The following is an 18,590-nucleotide window of genomic DNA, read 5'->3' on the forward strand; positions in this document are numbered from 1 at the left end:
GGAACAAATGTCCGAGGGGGAGTGTTTGCTAGTGCTGTTGGGGAGGAGTTAAACTAATATGGCCGGGGGATGGGAACCAATGCAGGGAGACAGAGGGAAACAAAAAGGAGACAAAAGCAAAAGACAGAAAGGAGATGAGTAAAAGTGGAGGGCAGAGAAACCCAAGGCAAAAAACAAAAAGGACAACTGAATATAAAGGGGCTGTAGGAGGGGTCACAATTAAAAATCATGGTTTAAAAACTAGGATTAAAACACTACCTAAATGCACGCAGCATTCGAAATGAGTTGACGGCACAAATCATTACAAATGGGTATGATTTGGTGGCCATTACAGAAACGTGGTTGCAGGGTGGCCAAGACTGGGAATTAAACATATAGGGGTATCTGACAATTCGGAAAGATAGACAAGAAGGGAAAGGAGGTGGGGTAGCTCTGTTAATAAAGGATGATGTCAGGGCAGTTATGAGAGACGATATTGGCTCTAATGAACAAAATGTTGAATCATTGTGGGTGGAGATTAGAGATAGTAAGGGGAAAAAGTCACTGGTGGGTGTAGTTTATAGGCCCCCAAATAATAACTTCACGGTGGGGCGGGCAATAATCAAGGGAATAATGGAGGCACGTGAAAAAGGAACAGCAGTAGTCATGGGGGATTTTAACCTACATATCGATTGGTCAACTCAAATCGCACGGTGTAGCCTGAAGGAGTAATTTGTAGAATGCATACGGGATTGTTTCTTAGAACAGTATGTAACAGAACCTACAAGGGAGCAAGCTATCTTAGATCTGGTCCTGTGTAATGAGAGAGGAAAAATAAATGATCTCCTAGTAAAAGATCATCTCGGAATGAGTGATCACAGTATGGTTGAATTTGTAATACAGATTGAGGGTGAGGAAGTTGTGTCAGAAACGAGCGTACTATGCTTAAACAAAGGGGACTACAGTGGGATGAGGGCAGAGTTGGCTAAAGTAGACTGGAAACACAGACTAAACGGTGGCACAATTGAGGAACAGTGGAGGACTTTTAAGGAGCTCTTTCATAGTGCGCAACAAAAATATATTCCAGTGAAAAAGAAAGGCGGTAAGAGAAGGGATAACCAGCCGTGGATAACCAAGGAAATAAAGGAGAGTATCAAATCAAAGACCAATGCGTATAAGGTGGCCACGGTTAGTGGGAAGGTAGAGGATTGGGAAAATTTCAAACAACAGCAAGGAATGACTAAAAAAGCAATAAAGAAAGGAAAGATAGATTTCGACGGTAAACTTGCGCAAAACATTAAAAACAGATAGTAAAAGCTTTTACCGATTATATAAAACGGAAAAGAGTGACTAAAGTAAATGTTGGTCCCTTAGAAGATGAGAAGGGGGATTTAATAATGGGAAATGTGGAAATGGCTGAGACCTTAAACAATTATTTTGCTTCGGTCTTCACAGTGGAAGACACACAAACCATGCCAAAAATTGCTGGTCACGGGAATGTGGGAAGGGAGGACCTTGAGACAATCATTATCACTAGGGGGGTAGTGCTCGACAGGCTAATGGGACTCAAGGTAGACAAGTCCCCTGGTCCTGATGAAATGCATCCCAGGGTATTAAAAGAGATGGCGGAAGTTATAACCGATGCATTCGTTATAATCTACCAAAATTCTCTGGACTCTGGGGAGGTACCAGCGGATTGGAAAGCAGCTAATGTAACGCCTCTGTTTTTTAAAAAAAAAGGGGGCAGACAAAAGGCAGGTAACTATCGGCCGGTTAGTTTAACATCTGTAGTGGGGAAAATGCTTGAAACTATCATTAAGGAAGAAATAGCGGGACATCTAGATAGAAATAGTGCAATCAGGCAGATGCAGCATGGATTCATGAAGGGGAAATCATGTTTAACTAATTTACTAGAATTCTTTGAGGATATAACGAGCATGGTGGATAGAGGTGTACCGATGGATGTGGTGTATTTAGATTTTCAAAAGGCATTCGATAAGGTGCCACACAAAAGGTTACTGCAGAAGATAGAGGTACGCGGAGTCAGAGGAAATGTATCAGCATGGATAGAGAATTGGTTGGCGAACAGAAAGCAGAGAGTCGGGATAAATGGGTTCTTTTCGGGTTGGAAATCGGTGGTTAGTGATGTGCCACAGGGATCGGTACTGGGACCACAACTGTTTACAATATACATAGATGACCTGGAAGAGAGGACAGAGTGTAGTGTAACAAAATTTGCAGATGACACTAAGATTAGTGGGAAAGCGGGTTGTGTAGAGGACACAGAGAGGCTGCCAAGAGATTCGGATAGGTTAAGCGAATGGGCTAAGGTTTGGCAGATGGAATACAATGTCGGAAAGTGTGAGGTCATCCACCTGGGGGGGGGGGGGGGGGAGAAACAGTAAAAGGGAATATTATTTAAATGGGGAGAAATTACAACATGCTGAGGTGCAGAGGGAACTGGGGGTCCTTGTGCATGAATCCCAAAAAGTTAGTTTGCAGGTGCAGCAGGTAATCAGGAAGGCGAATGGAATGTTGGCCTTCATTGCGAGAGGGATGGAGTACAAAAGCAGGGAGGTCCTGCTGCAACTGTATAGGGTATTGTTAAGGCCGCACCTGGAGTACTGCGTGCAGTTTTGGTCACCTTACTCAAGGAAGAATATATTGGCTTTGGAGGGGGTACAGAGACGATTCACTAGGCTGATTCCGGAGATGAGGGGGTTACCTTATGATGATAGATTGAGTAGACTGGGTCTTTACTCCTTGGAGTTCAGAAGGATGAGGGGTGATCTTATAGAAACATTTAAAATCATGAAAGGAATCGACAAGATAGAGGTTGTTTCCACTGGTAGGGGAGACTAGAACTAGGGGGCACAGCCTCAAAATACGGGGGAGCCAATTTAAAACCGAGTTGAGAAGGAATTTCTTCTCCCAAAGGGTTGTGAATCTGGAATTCTCTGCCCAAGGAAGCAGTTGAGGCTAGCTCATTGAATGTATTCAAGTCACAGATAGATAGATTTTTAACCAATAAGGGAATTAAGGGTTACGGGGAGAGGGCGGGTAAGTGGAGCTGAGTCCACGGCCAGATCAGCCATGATCTTATTGAACGGCGGAGCAGGCTCAAGGGGCTAGATGGCCAACTCCTGTTCCTAATTCTTATGTTCTTATGACATCCTTAATAATTGATTCCATCATTTTACCCACTACCGATGTCAGGTTGACCGGTCTATAATTCCCTGTTTTCTCTCCCTCCTTTTTTAAAAAGTGGGGTTACATTGGCTACCCTCCACTCCATAGGAACTGATCCAGAGTCTATGGAATGTTGGAAAATGACTGTCAATGCATCCGCTATTTCCAAGGCCACCTCCTTAAGTACTCTGGGATGCAGACCATCAGGCCCTGGGGATTTATCGGCCTTCAATTCCATCAATTTTCCCGACTAATAAGGATTTCCCTCAGTTCCTCCTTCTTGCTAGACCCTCTGACCCCTTTTATATCCGGAAGGTTGTTTGTGTCCTCCTCAGTGAATACCGAACCAAAGTACTTGTTCAATTGGTCTGCCATTTATTTGTTCCCCGTTATGACTTCCCCTAATTCTGACTGCAGGGGACCTACGTTTGTCTTTACTAACCTTTTTCTCTTTATATATCTATAGAAGCTTTTGCAGTCCATTTTAATGTTCCCTGCAAGCTTCCTCTCGTACTCTATTTTCCCTGCCCTAATCAAACCCTTTGTCCTCCTCTGCTGAGTTCTAAATTTCTCCCAGTCCCTGGGTTCGCTGCTATTTCTGGCCAATTTGTATGCCACTTACTTGGCTTTAATACTATCCCTGATTTCCCTTGATAGCCACGGTTGAGCCACCTTCCCTTTTTTTATTTTTACGCCAGACAGGGATGTACAATTGTTGTAGTTCATCTATGTGGCCTCTAAATGTCTGCCATTGCCCATCCACTGTCAACCCCTTAAGTATCATTCGCCAATCTATCCTAGCCAATTCACGCCTCATACCTTCAAAGTTACCCTTCTTTAAGTTCTGGACCATGGTCTCTGAATTAACTGTTTCATTCTCCATCCTAATGTAGAATTCCACCATATTATGGTCACTCTTCCCCAAGGGGCCTCTTACAACGAGATTGCTGATTAATCCTCTCTCATTACACAACACCCAGTCTAAGATGGTCTCCCCCTAGTTGGTTCCTCGACATATTGGTCTAGAAAACGATCCCTTATGCCCTCCAGGAAATCCTCCTCCACCGCATTGCTAACAGTTAGGTTAGCCCAATCTATATGCATATTAAAGTCACCCATGATAACTGCTGCACCTTTATTGCATGCACCCCTAATTTCCTATTTGATGCCCTCCCCAACATCACTACTACTGTTTGGAGGTCTGTACACAACTCCCACTAGCGTTTTCTGCCCTTTGCTATTCAGTAGCTCCACCCATACCGATTCCACATCATCAAAGCTTAATGTCTTTCCTTACAGTTGCATTAATTTCCTCTTTAACCAGCAACGCCACCCCGCCTCCTTTTCCTTTCTGTCTATCCTTTCTAAATGTTGAATACCCTTGAATAATGAGTTCCCAGCCTTGGTCACCCTGGAGCCATGTCTCTGTGATGCCAACCATGTCGTATCCGTTAACTGCTATCTGTACAGTTAATTCGTCCACCTTATTCCGAATACACCTTGCATTGAGGCACAGAGCCTTCAAGTTTGTCTTTGTAACACATTTTGCTGCAAAGTGGCCCTTTTTGTTTTTTGCCTTGAGTTTCTCTGCCCTCCACTTTTACTCATCTCCTTTCTGTCTTTTGCTTCTGTCTCCATTTTGTTTCCCTCTGTCTCCCTGCATTCTGGTGTGTCTTGAGATCTTTACAATTAGCTTCAGCATTAAGGCTAGGTTATGAGGAATTCAGCCCCAGTGCTGACTCATGACCCCTTACTGCAAGTATGTGTATGGGGTGTGGACAACGCTCTGCTCAAACATCGTCTGGCTTAAAATAGCTCGTTTGGGTGAATTTCATTTTTTTCATTCATGGGGTGCAGGCATCACTGGCAAGGCCAGCATTTATTGCCCATCTCCAGCTGCCCTCGAGACGATGGTGGTGAGCTGCTGCAATCACCTGTGGTGACTTTGTTGTAGCGGTTTTGGTACAACTGAGTGGCTTGCTAGACCATTTCGGAGGGCAGTTAAGAGTTGCTGTGGGTCTGGAGTCATATATAGGCCAGACTAAAGACATATTTCCTTCCCTGAAGGCCATGTGTGAACCAGATGGGTTTTTACGACAATCCGTTAGTTACATAGTCACCATTACTGATACAAGCTTTTTATTCCAGATTTATTTAATTTAATTAACTGAATTTAAATTCCCCAGCTGCTGTGGTGGGATTTGAACTCATGTCTTCAGATCATTAGTCCAGGCCTCTGGATTACTAGTCCAGTAACATAACCACTATGCTACCATTCAAAGCTACCTCAATGTATTCAGCATCTTTTTAGGATGGCATAGGGGGGAAAGAACATGAGGAAGGGAATACAAGTATTTAAAAAGTTCTCTGTTACATTCTCAGGTGATCCCAAGCAGGACCTTGCTTATGAGCGGCAGTACGAACAGCAAACCTATCACGTGATCCCGGAAGTAATAAAAAACTTCATCCAATACTTCCATAAAACCGTTACCGACCTGATTGACCAGAAGGTCTACGAGTTACAGTCTAACCGTGTATCCAGTGATGTGATTGAGCAGAAACTTTATGAAATTCAGGATATCTATGAAAACAGGTACTGATAAAATACACGCTGTGTGCCAGTAAATGCAGGACTTAATGTTACGGCACATATAATCAATGTTCTCGTAAATTTTTGGGGGGCATGCGGCCCCTTTAAGGGGGAGCGCGGGCCATTCAAAATACCGCGTATGCATGATTTTTCCTATTTAGTAGCCGGTTGCGTGGGAGCTGCAGATGTTTGCACGGCCGCGCTGCTTAAAGGGAACATTGCATATAAGGTTTGTCAAACTGCTTTTATGCTAGGCTACATCTTTTTATTAAAAAACAGGCTCTGGTTTTCTGCCCATTGTTACTTTTGATTTTTGTAGGTGGGAACATCATTAACAGTGAGCAACCACCTCTTTTTAAAAGAAAAGTCCAGTTTTTCCTGGCTTATACCATTGTTATCCTTCTCCTTTGCTGAAATTGTTGACTTGCTCACTGGAGTAGAATTCTATGTGGCACAACCTCTGGTGCCTTGCCAAACTAGCTGTTAATGGGAGAGCCTTGATGGTGCATGTTAGCTGAGTCTTGAAAGAAAGAAAGAAAGACTTACATTTTATATAGCGCCATTCACAGCCAATGAAGTACTGTCACTGTTGCAATGTCGGAAACGCGCCAGCCAACTTGTGCACAGCAAGCTCCCACAAACAGCAAGGTGTTAAATGACCAGATAATCTGTTTTAGTGATGTTGATTGAGGGATAAATATTGGCCCCTGGGCACTGGGGATAACTCCCATGCTCTTGTTGTTGGCCTGTGGGGTTCCCTGCCATGGAGAGTTGTTGATGCTAGTTCATTGGATGTGTTCGGGAGGGAGTTGGATGTGGTCCTTGTGGCTGGGGGGGGAGGTGATCAGCCATGATCTTGTTGAATGGCGGTGCAGGCTCCAAGGGCCGAATGGCCTACTCCTGCACCTATTTTCTATGTTTCTTCTTCGAAATGGTTCTGTGGGATATTTAACGGCTCATCTGAAAGACGGCATCTCCAACAGTGCAGCGCTCCCTCAGCACTGCACTGGAATGTCAGCCTAGATTTTTGTGCTCAAGTCTCGAGTGGGACTTGAACTCACAACCTTCTGACTCGGAGGCTAGAGTACTACCCACTGAGCCACAGCTGACACTTAAAACATAAGAAATAAGAGCAGGAGTAGGCAATTTGACCCCTCGAGTCTGCTCCGCCATTCAATAAGATCATGACTGATCTGATCTTGGCCTCAACTCCACTTCCCTGCCCGCTCCCCATAACCCTTTATTCCCTTATTGTTCAAAAATATGTCTATCTCCACCTTAACTATATTCAGTAACCCAGCCTCAATAGCTGTCTCGGGTAGAGAATTCCAAAGATTCATGACCCTCAGAGAAGAAATTCTTTTTCATCTGTTTCAAATGTGTGCCCCCTTATTCTGAGACTGTGTCCCCTAGTTCTAGATTCCCCCATTAGGGGAAACATCCTCTCTGCATCTACCCTGTCAAGACCCCTCAGAATCTTGCATGTTTCAATAAGATCACCTCTCATTCTTCTAAACTCCAATGAGTAAAGGCCCAATCTGCTCCTCTTCATAAGGCAACCCTTAAGGCATCTTGGAATCAACCTAGTGAACCTTCTCTGAACTGCCTCCAATACAAGTATGTCCCTCCTTAAATAAGGATACCAAAACTATACGCAGTACTCTAGGTGTGGTCTCACCAACGTCCTGTACAGTTGTAGCAAGACAACTGTCGTCATCATGGGCAGTCCCTCGGGATCGAGGAGGATTTGCTTCCAACCTAGTGAGCTCTTTGATGGCTGAACAGTCCGATACGAGAGCCACAGACCCTGTTAATAGGTAGGACAGACATACGTTGAGGGAAGGGGTGGGTGGGGCTGGTTTGCCACGCTCTCCTGCGCTTGGCCTCTTCTTGCTCTTTGTGTTGAGACTCGAAGAGCTCAACGCCCTCCCGGATGGACTTTCTCCACCTCGGGCGGTCTTCGGCCAAGGTCTCCCAGGTGTCAGTGGTGATGTCGCACTTTACCAGCGAGGCTTTGAGGGTGTCCTTATAACGTTTCCGCTGTCCTCCTTTTGCTCGTTTACCATGAAGGAGCTCCGCATAAAGCATTTGCTTTGGGAGTCTCATGTCTAGTATGCGAACTATGTGGCCTGCCCAGCGAAGCTGATCGAGTGTGGTCAGTGCTTCAATACTGGGGATGTTAGCCTGGTCGAGGACACTGATGTTGGTGCACCTGTCCTCTTGTGGAGACATCGTTGGTGATATATCTCCAGCGACTTGAAGTGCCTTCTATACATTGTCCATGCCTCAGATCCGTACAGGAGGGTGGGTATTACTACAGCCCTGTAGACCATGAGTTTGGTGGTAAATTTGAGGGCCTGGTCTTCAAACACTCTTTTCCTCAGACGGCCGAAGGCTGCGCTGGCGCACTGGAGGCGATGCTGAATCTCCGCATCAATGTCTGCATTTGTTGATAAGAGGCTCCTGAGATATGGGAAATGGTCCACGTTGTCCAGGACCGTGCCGTGCCGTGGATCTTGATGATTGGAGGGCGGTGCTGTGCGGCAGTGACAGGCTGGTGGAGGACCTTTGTCTTACGGATGTTAAGCGTAAGGCCCATGCTTTCATATGCCTCAGTGAATACATTGACTATATCCTGTGTTCAGCCTCTGAATGTACACAGACGCAGGTGTCGTCCGCATACTGCAGCTCAACATCAGAGGTTGGGGTGATCTTGGATCTGACCTGGAGGCGGCGTAGGTTAAACAGCTTCCCACTGGTTCTGTAGTTTAGTTCCACTCCAGCAGGGAGCTTGTTGATTGTGAGGTGGAGCATGACGGCGAAGAAGATTGAGAAGAGGGTTGGAGCGATAACGCAGCCCTGTTTGACCCCGGTCCGGACGTGGATTGGGTCTGTAATGGATCCGTTGGTAAGGATCACGGCCTGCACGGCAACTGTACAACTTGAGACAATCCTGTCCTCATCCTGATGTCCACGTACCTGCACTTGCCAGCAGGGGTCACTATAGGAGGCAGGAATTGTAATGCTCCCGAGCAGCCCGAGATAAATTTAAAAACTGCACACATTGGGAAACAAACATGGCATCTTCCTGGTCTGATGGCTCAGATCCATCAGGAGGAGACAGGAACATGGCCCCCTGAGCTTATTCTACATCTCAATGACTTTGTTTTATGCCAAATAAATTTTGAAAATATGGCCAAAACAATATTCACCATAAGTGCTTGAACATGATTTATTACATCGCATTCTAACACCCTTGCGCCTTGCCTGTTTTCAAACTTGGCTACAATGTTCCCTGTAATTTTATTTTGGTACCTTTAACTGACATTTAATTTTTCGCACATGCGTAGTTATTTCTATTCAAAGCCGGTGATTGGCCGCTGTGTGGCCGCGCAGCTTAGCGGGAGCATTGCTTGCCGACATTATCTTTGCTGGAACGTGTGCATGTGTCAAATGAGGGCAGGATCTGGATCGACTGCGGTGCCTCAAACAGTCAAATCGCCTTCCGTCATCATCATAAGCAATCTCTTGAAATCGAGGAAGACTTGTTTCCACTCAACACATACATGGAGACTGACCTCTTGGGGAAAGCCACCAGAAGGTTTCCTGGTACCTTTGTTGGCATCATAACCCAGCAAGTGCCAGCAGCTTCCGGAGAGATTACATAGAATCTACAACACAGAAACGGGCCATTTGGCCCAGCTGGCCTTTATGCTTCACACGAGCCTCCTCCCAGCGATGTTTCTTCTAAACTGCGCGGGGCCATATAGTGATCTGCAAGCTGCGGCTCGCAGGCTATTCCATCTGAAGTACCATGTGCAGAAATTTAAAGGGACGCATTGAAATAAACAGGCTGCACACAAAAAAGACAATTTAAAGTGAACATTGCCTCCCATTCCTCTTCTTCTCACCCTATCAGCATATCCTTCTATTCTTTCCTCCCTCATGTACTTATCTAGCTTCCCCTTTAAATGCATCGACACTATTCGCTTCAACTACTCCATGTGGTAGCGAGTCTCACTTTCTTACCCTTCTTTGGGTAAAGAAATTTCTCCTGAATTCCCTATTGGATTTATTAGTGACTATCTTGTATTTATGAGAGGAGGAGAGAAAATCTGGAAGACAGAAAAGCTTTTTTACAAAAAATGTCTTGTCACTAAAGCACCCATCAATTCAACCAATAAGGTGCTTCATAATTCACTGGACATCGTGCCTGTGGTTTCAAAATGATTCAGTTGCATTGTGAAAACGTACTGAAACAGTTTGAGTAACATCTTTTAATTCTCCCTCTGTTTCTATTACCTCAGCTGGAACAAACTGACAGAAAGGTTCTTCAAAAACTCCTCCTGGCCAGAGGCAGAAGCTATTGCATCGATATGTCGGAATGGTACAGTTCTCAGCTTGTACATAATGTTCTTTGTTAATGTACTGGATCATGAACTCTTGCCCTGTATAAGTAGTAAAATTAGACTTGTAGTTTAAAAGTGTATTCGGTACATGTTTGCGTTGTTTTTTTTTGTTGATCAGCCAAATGTCTGGCATGCATGGGAACCCCTCGAAGTGCTCTGGAATCTCCAAACCCAATTGTTGGGAACGCCACACAAGTGGAGTTGAAACGGCTAAAGCCAGACACAAAGCACTGCTAAGTTTCCACTGTGTGTCCAGCTAGGATCACCCTCCAAAAATGTTCCCCCTAATTTTGTTTGGAGCTGCGTGGCCCCTTTAAAGCCATTCAAAATACAGCTTATGCATGGCTTTTGTATTGAAAATCAGGCTCTGCGGGTTCACTGGAGCATTACTGGAGCCGAGCAGCTTACAGAGAACATTGCCCCACACCCATCATCATCATAGGCAGTTCCTTGAACAAGGATGACTTGCTTTCACACCAAAAGGGATGAGTTCATATATGTTTCAATGGAGGACCCGATATTCCAATCGTGAACTCCAGGGGTGCAAGATGTCTGTGCGTGGATTTTTTTTTTAACGTGTGGTGACCGTTGTACATCAGCCACCACACGGGTTTGTCAGAGCTAGGCCTTTATCCATTGGCAAGGGTAAACCAGGACGACTGGAGACCTGCTCTGCTGCACGGGCCTAGTGCGCGCACACATCGCAGTGTGTGCTGCCACATGGCCCTCGGCTCTTCTGGGCTGGGCCCTGCAACCTCATTTGCTGCACCTCCGCCACGATCTGTCGCCGCTCCTCCACCACAAAACATTCGCTGCACTTCCGCCACGCTCTCATACCGCACCAAACATTTGCCGCACCTCTGCCACGATAACTCTCCGCTTATCTCTTGTCATATCTCGGCCACGATCGCTCATAGTTCCTCCGCCTCCATCATTCGCCGCACTTCCACCACGATCTCTTGCCGCTCATCCGCCCCGACCTTCCCGCTCCTCTGCTGTAACTGGGCCCCGCCGATGTTCCTGCCCACGCTCTCACCGGCAACCTGGGCCCTGATAACGTCACCTAGTCACCCACCTCGAAGGCGCCGCACACTTGGGACGACTCGCACTGGAAGTTGTAGTGGCATGCTTTTTATACTCCCGGCTTGTGGTGGTATCCTCTCGCAGGTCAGGGTGGCCCACACCCATTAGGACATTGACTTGCATGATTATCTGAAACAAATATTCACCGCACTTCCACCATAATCTCTCACTGTTCTTCCGCCATGATCTCTCGCTGCTGACCTCTCACCACTCTTCCGCCACGATCTCTCGCCGCTCCTCCATTGGGGAGAATCTTTTTTCCCCAATCACCCCCCCCCCCCTCCTGCCCCCCCCCCCCCCCCAAGTGGTAGGTTTGCCTGAGCAGTTCTCATAATTCTCTGGGCCAACTGTCATTGGGCACCATTGTGCAATACTGCAGACCTGCCTGGTTCAGCTCTCAATTACTAAGTTTGTCACAAAGAATCGGTTCTCTTTAAATCTCCCATCACAAAATGTGTTATCTTGGTCCTAAAAGACGCCCGCTTACTTCTACACACATATACCCCACCCTGAGACAAGATAGTCATCAGATTTGAGGTACACCAGGCTCACCACCATCTTCTCCAGGGCAATTAGGGATGGGCAATAAATGCTGGCCTTGCCAGTGATGCCCACATCCCACGAACGAATAAAAAAAAAATGGCGGTATAAATTCAACAAGTTGTGTCCAGTATCCAGGCGTGAAATGGGTGCAGCAATAACCAGTTCAGCTGCGCAGTGGCCCGTGCCTGATGTGCACCAGCATCAGGCCACTGCTAAACTGGTCGGGGTCTTTGTATTTTAGGCGGCCGTGACTTCTGCCTGAAATGAACAGACGCCTCGCTTCAATATTGAAAGGAGGCTCCTGCTCCTGCTTCCATTTCCAACCAGATGCCTAAATTAGTTTGCACTTCGCGAGCTGCGACCAGCATTTCTGGGTCTTGAACTGCCTAAGCAGCGATCCTTCGAGTACTTCTCTTGGATCCGTAAAACAATGGAAGGCATCTGACAGAGCACCCTCTTTCCCCCCCCCCCCCCCCCGCCGCTTTCTGATGACCTCCACCAGCCCCATCTTGCACAGGACTTAAATGAGGGCCCCCCCACGCGCGCACACAGGCAAGCTGTGTTGTGCCATCAGACTGGTGCCCGCAGCTCCCCCGGATTGTGATTGTGAAATCTGAGGGCAAATTTAGCCGGTCCTCGGGCCTCTCCAGCCTGGCATGCCGTTGCCGGTTCCGGGCGCTGACGAAGCTGGGCCTAATTGTCACGAGAATGCCCTGTGAAATGTTGTCATTTGAACAGAACCTTAATCTGTTAGTTACCTTTATGGGCGAGAAAAGATAAAATGTATAGATTTAAAAAGCCAATGGATCATTATTTTTAAATGTTTGTGCCAGTCCCTCTCTGATGAGATGCAACATAGAAAATAGGTGCAGGAGTAGGCCATTCAGCCCTTCGAGCCTGCACCACCATTCAATATGATCATGCAACTTCAGTATCCCATTCCTGCTTTCTCTCCATGCCCCTTGATCCATTTAGCCGCAAGGGCCTCATATAACTCCCTTTTGAATATATCTAACGAACTGGCCTCAACAACTTTCTGTGGTAGAGAATTCCACAGGTTCACAATTCTCTGAGTGAAGAAGTTTCTCCTCATCTCCGGTCCTAAATGGCTTACCCCTTATCCTTCGACTGTGACCCCTCATTCTGGACTTTCCCCAACATCGGGAGCATTCTTCCTGCATCTAACCTGTCCAATCCCGTCAGAATTTTATATGTTTCTATGAGCTCCCCTTTCATTCTTCTAAATTCCAGGGAATACAAGCATAGTCGATCCAGTCTTTCTTCATATGTCAGTCCTGCCATCCCGGGAATCCGTCTAGTGAACCTTTGCTGCACTCCCTCAATAGCAAGAATGTCCTTCCTCAGATTAGGAGACCAAAATCGTACACAATATTCAAGGTGTGGCCTCACCAAGGCCCTGTATAATTGCAGTAAAACCTCCCTGCTCCTATACTCAAATCCTCTCGCTATAAAGGCCAACGTGCCATTTACCACCTTCACCGCCAGCTGTACCTGCATGCCAACTTTCAATGACTGATGTACCATGACACCCAGGTCTTGTTGCACCTCCCCTTTTCCTAATCTGTCACCATTCAGATAATATTCTGCCTTCCTGTTTTTGCCCCCAAAGTGGATAACCTCACATTTATCTACATTATATTGCATCTGCCATGCATTTGTGCACTCACCTAACCTGTCCAAGTCACCCTGCAGCCTCTTGGCATCCACCTCACAGCTCACACTGCCACCCAGCTTAGTGTCATCTGCAAACTTGGAGATATTACATTCAATTCCGTTGTCTAAATTATTAATGTGTATTGTAAATAGCTGGGGTCTCAGCACTGAACCTTGCAGTATCCCACTAGTCACTGTTTGCCATTCTGAAAAGGACCTGTTTATTCCTACTCTTTGCTTCCTGTCTGCCAACCAATTCTCTATTCACGTAAATACGTTACCCCCAATACCATGTGTTTTAATTTAATCTCTTGTGTGGGAAAGTCCAAATATACCACATCCACTGGTTCTCCCTTATCCACTCTACTAGTTACATCCTATAAAAATTCTAGAAGATTTGTCAAGCATGATTTCCCTTTCAAATCCATGCTGACTTGGACCGATCCTGTCATTGCTTTCCAAATACGCTGCTATTTCATCCTTAATAATTGATTCCAACATTTTCCCCACCACTGATGTCAGATTAACCGGTCTATAATTACCCGCTTTCTCTCTCCCTCTCTTTTTAAAAAGTGGTGTTACATTAGCTACCCTCCAATCCATAGGAACTGATCCAGAGTCTATAGAATGTTGGAAAATGACCACTATTTCTAGGGCCACTTCCTTAAGTACTCTGGGATGCAGACTATCAGGCCTTGGGGATTTATCAGCCTACAATCCCATCAATTTATCTAACACAATTTCCTGACTAATAAGGATTTCCTTCAGTTCCTCCTCCTCGCTAGACCCTCGGTCCCCTAGTATTTCCGGAAGATTTTTTGTGTCTTCCTTAGTAAAGACAGAACCAAAATATTTGTTCAATTAGTCTGCCATTTCTTTGTTCCCCATTATAAATTCACCTGATTCTGACTACAAGGGACCTACGTTTGTCTTCACTAATCTTTTTCTCTTTACATATCTATAGAAGCTTTTGTAGTCAGTTTTTATGTTCCCTGCAAGCTTACTCTCACACTATTTTCCCTCTTCCAATTAAACCCTTAGTCCTCCTCTGCTGAATTCTAAATTTCTCCCAGTCCTCAGGTTTGCTGCTTTTTCTGCCTTTCCTTGGATTTAACACTATCCTTAGTTTCCCTTGTAATTGACACTTATTATGCTGAATGGCCTATTACTTCTGTGGGTACAAGTATTACCTGAGTGTATTCACCTCCCAAATGGTCTCTTCCAGATGCTGTGTTTCTTATTCTGTACAAGGAGCTCTACTACAGACACATTTATGCTAAAGTCAGCGTAAGTCTTAACCTCCACATTTAATTCATTTGTCGGACATTTTAACTATTAAACGTATAACATTTTACATGCTATTTTTAATCAGTTCTTGCAGACACGCAGTTTTGCCTTCTAGTTTCTCGTACCAGTGCTCATTAATTTAAAACATAAAGCAGTAACTTGGACCTTTGTTCCTGTGTGTTGGAAGTGGCACACAGACTTGCATTTTGCTTTTCAAAATTTTAAACGGGTGCACATATTCTATTCTATAAAAGTGAAATTGGATTAAAGACTTGTCATCACTCGTCGCACTCGTTGATTTATATAATGTACAGTATATTCCATTTCAGGCTTTTTTGGGCGATTTTAATTTTGATTCTAGCTTGGGTTTCTGTGAGTGCTCCGTATACTCCGATCCTGATGCCTAATGGTAGTTGCTCAGAAAAATCAGTGGTCAGGATGCCATTATCGCAGATTTATTGAGAGCTATCATTAATTATTGGGAATGCTGCAGTCAGTAGTTTGGTATCACATGGTCAAAAATGTTGTTGCACAGAGTTGAGTATTGATGGACTTTAAGCTTCTGTACAATTCCCAGGGTAAACTATACATTAAGCATAGTTTAGGGAACTCTGAGGTGTTCCTGTGATACTCAGTGATTCTCTTTGTTTCCTAGGGAGGACCTTCATTGGAGCAGAGGTTTGAATCTTACTACAATTACTGCAATCTGTTCAACTATATTCTCAGTAAGTACATTTGTTAGTGAACTTCATTATTTTGTTCCCATGTTCTTTTTCTCATCTCCCCACGTCCATCCGCTCCCACACCCCCTCCCAAACTCGGGAAGGGGGAAAGTTGGGGAATGCGATCATTATTACTGCGTGGTGATATTCGCTCGCATTATGGTAGAAGAGGGGGTGCACGAGGACCTGAAAGCACGAGCCTATTAACGTATGTAAAAGATTATTGCAGTGGGGCAGTGAATAGACATTAAAACAAATTGAAGGTGAACAGCGTCTGAGTTGTATTGTGACAGAGTCTATGCCCCTCCCTATCTCCGTAATCTCCTCCAGCCCCACAACCCCCCCCCCCCCCCGCCGCGATGTCTGCCCTCCTGAGCATCCCTGATAATTGCTCAACCATCAGTGGACGTGCCTTCTGTTGCCAAGGCCCCAAGCTCTGGAACTCCCTGCCTATATACCCCCGCCTCTACCTCTCTTTCCTCCTTCAAGACGCTTCTTAAAACATCTCTCTTTGACCAAGTTTTTGGTCACTTGTGCTCATTTCTACTTATGTAGCTCTGTGTCAAATTTTTATTGCATAATACTCCTGTGAAGCGCCTTGGGACCTTTCACTATATTAAAGGTGCTATATAAATACTTGTTGTTGAAGCATTAGCCAACATCTCGGCCCCTTCCAATATCAGCAGCCCCAATACCAATAACATAGAATGTGCAGCACAGAAAATTGCTATTCAGCCCAACAGGCCCATGCCAGTGTTTATGCTCCACACGAGCTTCCTCCCACCCTACTTCATCCAAGTGAGGTCTGATGATATGATTGGACATCATGGAAAAACCCAAAAATGCATGGCAGCTGAATTAAAGAAGCTATTGTGACAACGTGCTGAAGTATTCTGGGTTTCCAGTTATATTGACACGAACAGTAATTATTCAGAAATATTGTTACTTAACTGCACTCGGAATGTGAATCTTTGAGGGAGGAGCTCAACAAAAATGATTTGGGAACCTGAGGTAGAATAACCAGCTACCAAAAGATAGTTGGGGAAGAATAATTCTATAATGTATGACTTTTTTTTGATGAACAGTCTGAGGTCGCTGTGATTAAAAAAAATTGAGACTGAAGTGTTGAATTTTCAGATCTATAGATTCTACTCATTTTAAATCAATACAATCTTTATCGTCTCTTTAGATGCAGATGGCCCAGTTCCTCTAGAGCTCCCAAACCAGTGGCTGTGGGACATCATTGATGAGTTCATTTACCAGGTGACTCTCTGCCTTCCCTTTAGTCTGAGTCTCAACTGTGAGTGTTACTTTCCCGTTTCAGAGGGGCTTGCGTGTTTGCAGAACAGACTGGAGGGGCTGAATGGCTTACTTCTTGTTTCAGAGACTCAAACATAGGAAGAAGTGACAATTCAGTCTTGGCCTCTTACTGCCAGTTCTTATCTAGACCGTAGGAGCACGTCGTGGTGGGGTGGGGGGGGCGAGTAAGAAATCAGCAGGGAGGCTTATCCATTCTTGCAAGGTGCATGTTCTGTTTGCTGTCCTGTGCTCTAACCTTAATCTATGAGATCAAAATATAGAAACAAAGGGTCATTTTTAACACCATGAAGTGAGTCCAGATATAGAACTGAGTAATTTCAGTTTATTTGCAGATGCACCTTGCTCCTTTGCCATTGAACTATCCCAGTCGAACCTGGTGTTATGAAGAGAAGTGGCAAGACAACTGGGTTATTTAATCTATTTGCCCTAGGCTTTGTACTGGAACAAACCATGTTGTACACCATTTCCTTACGACCTGCAACAACAGCACTGGTGCAGTGTAAACGTGGGCCCAGTGAAAGAGCAGAATTGTTTTTTTAAATTCATTCGCAGGATCTGCGCGTCGCTAGCGAGGCCAGCATTTATTGTCCATCCCTAATTGCCCTTGAGAAGCTGCATTCGTGTGGTGAAGGTGTTCCCACAGTGCTGTTAGCGAGGAAGTTCCAGGATTTTGACCCAGCGACTGTGAAGGAACGGTGATGATATATTTCCAAATCGCGGTGGTGTGTGACTTGGAGGAGAACTTGCAGGTGATGGTGTTCCCATGCGCCTACTGCCCTTGTCCTTCTCGGCAGTAAAGGTCGCAGGTTTGGGAAGTGCTACCGAAGAAGCCTTGGTGAGTTGCTGCAGTGCATCTTGTAGCTGGTACACAATGCAGCCATGGTGCACCAATGGTGGAAAGAGCGAAGGTTTAAGGTGGTGGATGGGGTGCCGATCAAGCGGGCTGCTCTGACCTGGATGGTGTCGAGCTTCTTGGAGTGTTGTTGGGGCTGCACCCATCCAGACCTTTGAGCTGTGACCCAGCAGAGATTCAAATATTAGGAATAAGCCATGCATTTATTCGGAGTACAGATAGAAAGGTGCCTTTGCTCCGTTGCCCTGCAGCAATTTCCAGCCACCTCTATATTGCCACTCCCCAGAGATTTGACCCCAAATCTAGCCAATATTTTAGAGTACGATCCATCTTCCATTGTAAGCTTTTCTCCCTTTCTCCATACAGTTCCAGTCTTTCAGTCAGTACCGCTGCAAAACCGCTAAGAAGACTGAAGAGGAGATCGAATTCCTGCGGTCAAATCCCAAGATCTGGAATGTTCACAGTGTCCTCAATGTCCTGCATTCGCTGGTTGACAAATCCAGCATCAACCGGCAGCTGGAAGTGTACACCAGTGGAGGCAAGTGCGGCGATTCTGCATTCTGTAAAGTTCCTGGGGGGTTAATTTTCCATTGATGCTTCCCCCCCCCCCCACCCCCATTTACCGATTTGGGGCTGGTATCTCGGGAAATCTTGGTTAAATGTTTTTAGCTTTTCCTGCTAAATTTATTCTACACTGAAAGCTAATTTCTTTTGGCAGGTTGGCTTTGCGATGTGTGTTTAACGTAATTTTAAAACTTTTTTTTCTTTCACACGTAGACTAATTAGCATTCGAGAATGTTGGAGCACCTAGCTCTATTCCGAACCAAAATGTTACTTTACATTTTGCAGGCTCCTGATTGACTTGCTGCGCCTTTTCTGTTTTTAATTCAGATTTTAGACATTAGCCTTTTTCCATCAATTGTATGAGTCACACTTGCATA

General features: G+C 45.3%; 1 protein-coding gene across 2 annotated transcripts in view; it reads left to right on the top strand.

Annotated features, from left to right (window-relative positions):
• Nucleotides 1-18,590, top strand: part of eif3s6ip (eukaryotic translation initiation factor 3, subunit 6 interacting protein) — a 65,416-nt gene that overhangs the window by 23,880 nt on the left and 22,946 nt on the right. For both annotated transcript variants that reach the window (XM_070861692.1, XM_070861693.1), the window contains 6 exons: nt 5,551-5,761; nt 10,066-10,145; nt 14,693-14,754; nt 15,410-15,479; nt 16,666-16,739; nt 18,016-18,187. In XM_070861692.1, the coding sequence (XP_070717793.1) occupies nt 5,551-5,761; nt 10,066-10,145; nt 14,693-14,754; nt 15,410-15,479; nt 16,666-16,739; nt 18,016-18,187 (669 nt within the window). The remainder of the gene's footprint in view (nt 1-5,550; nt 5,762-10,065; nt 10,146-14,692; nt 14,755-15,409; nt 15,480-16,665; nt 16,740-18,015; nt 18,188-18,590) is intronic.

The sequence above is a fragment of the Pristiophorus japonicus genome, chromosome 19 (genome assembly GCF_044704955.1).
Source record: "Pristiophorus japonicus isolate sPriJap1 chromosome 19, sPriJap1.hap1, whole genome shotgun sequence".
In the NCBI taxonomy this organism is placed as follows: Eukaryota; Metazoa; Chordata; class Chondrichthyes; family Pristiophoridae; genus Pristiophorus; species Pristiophorus japonicus.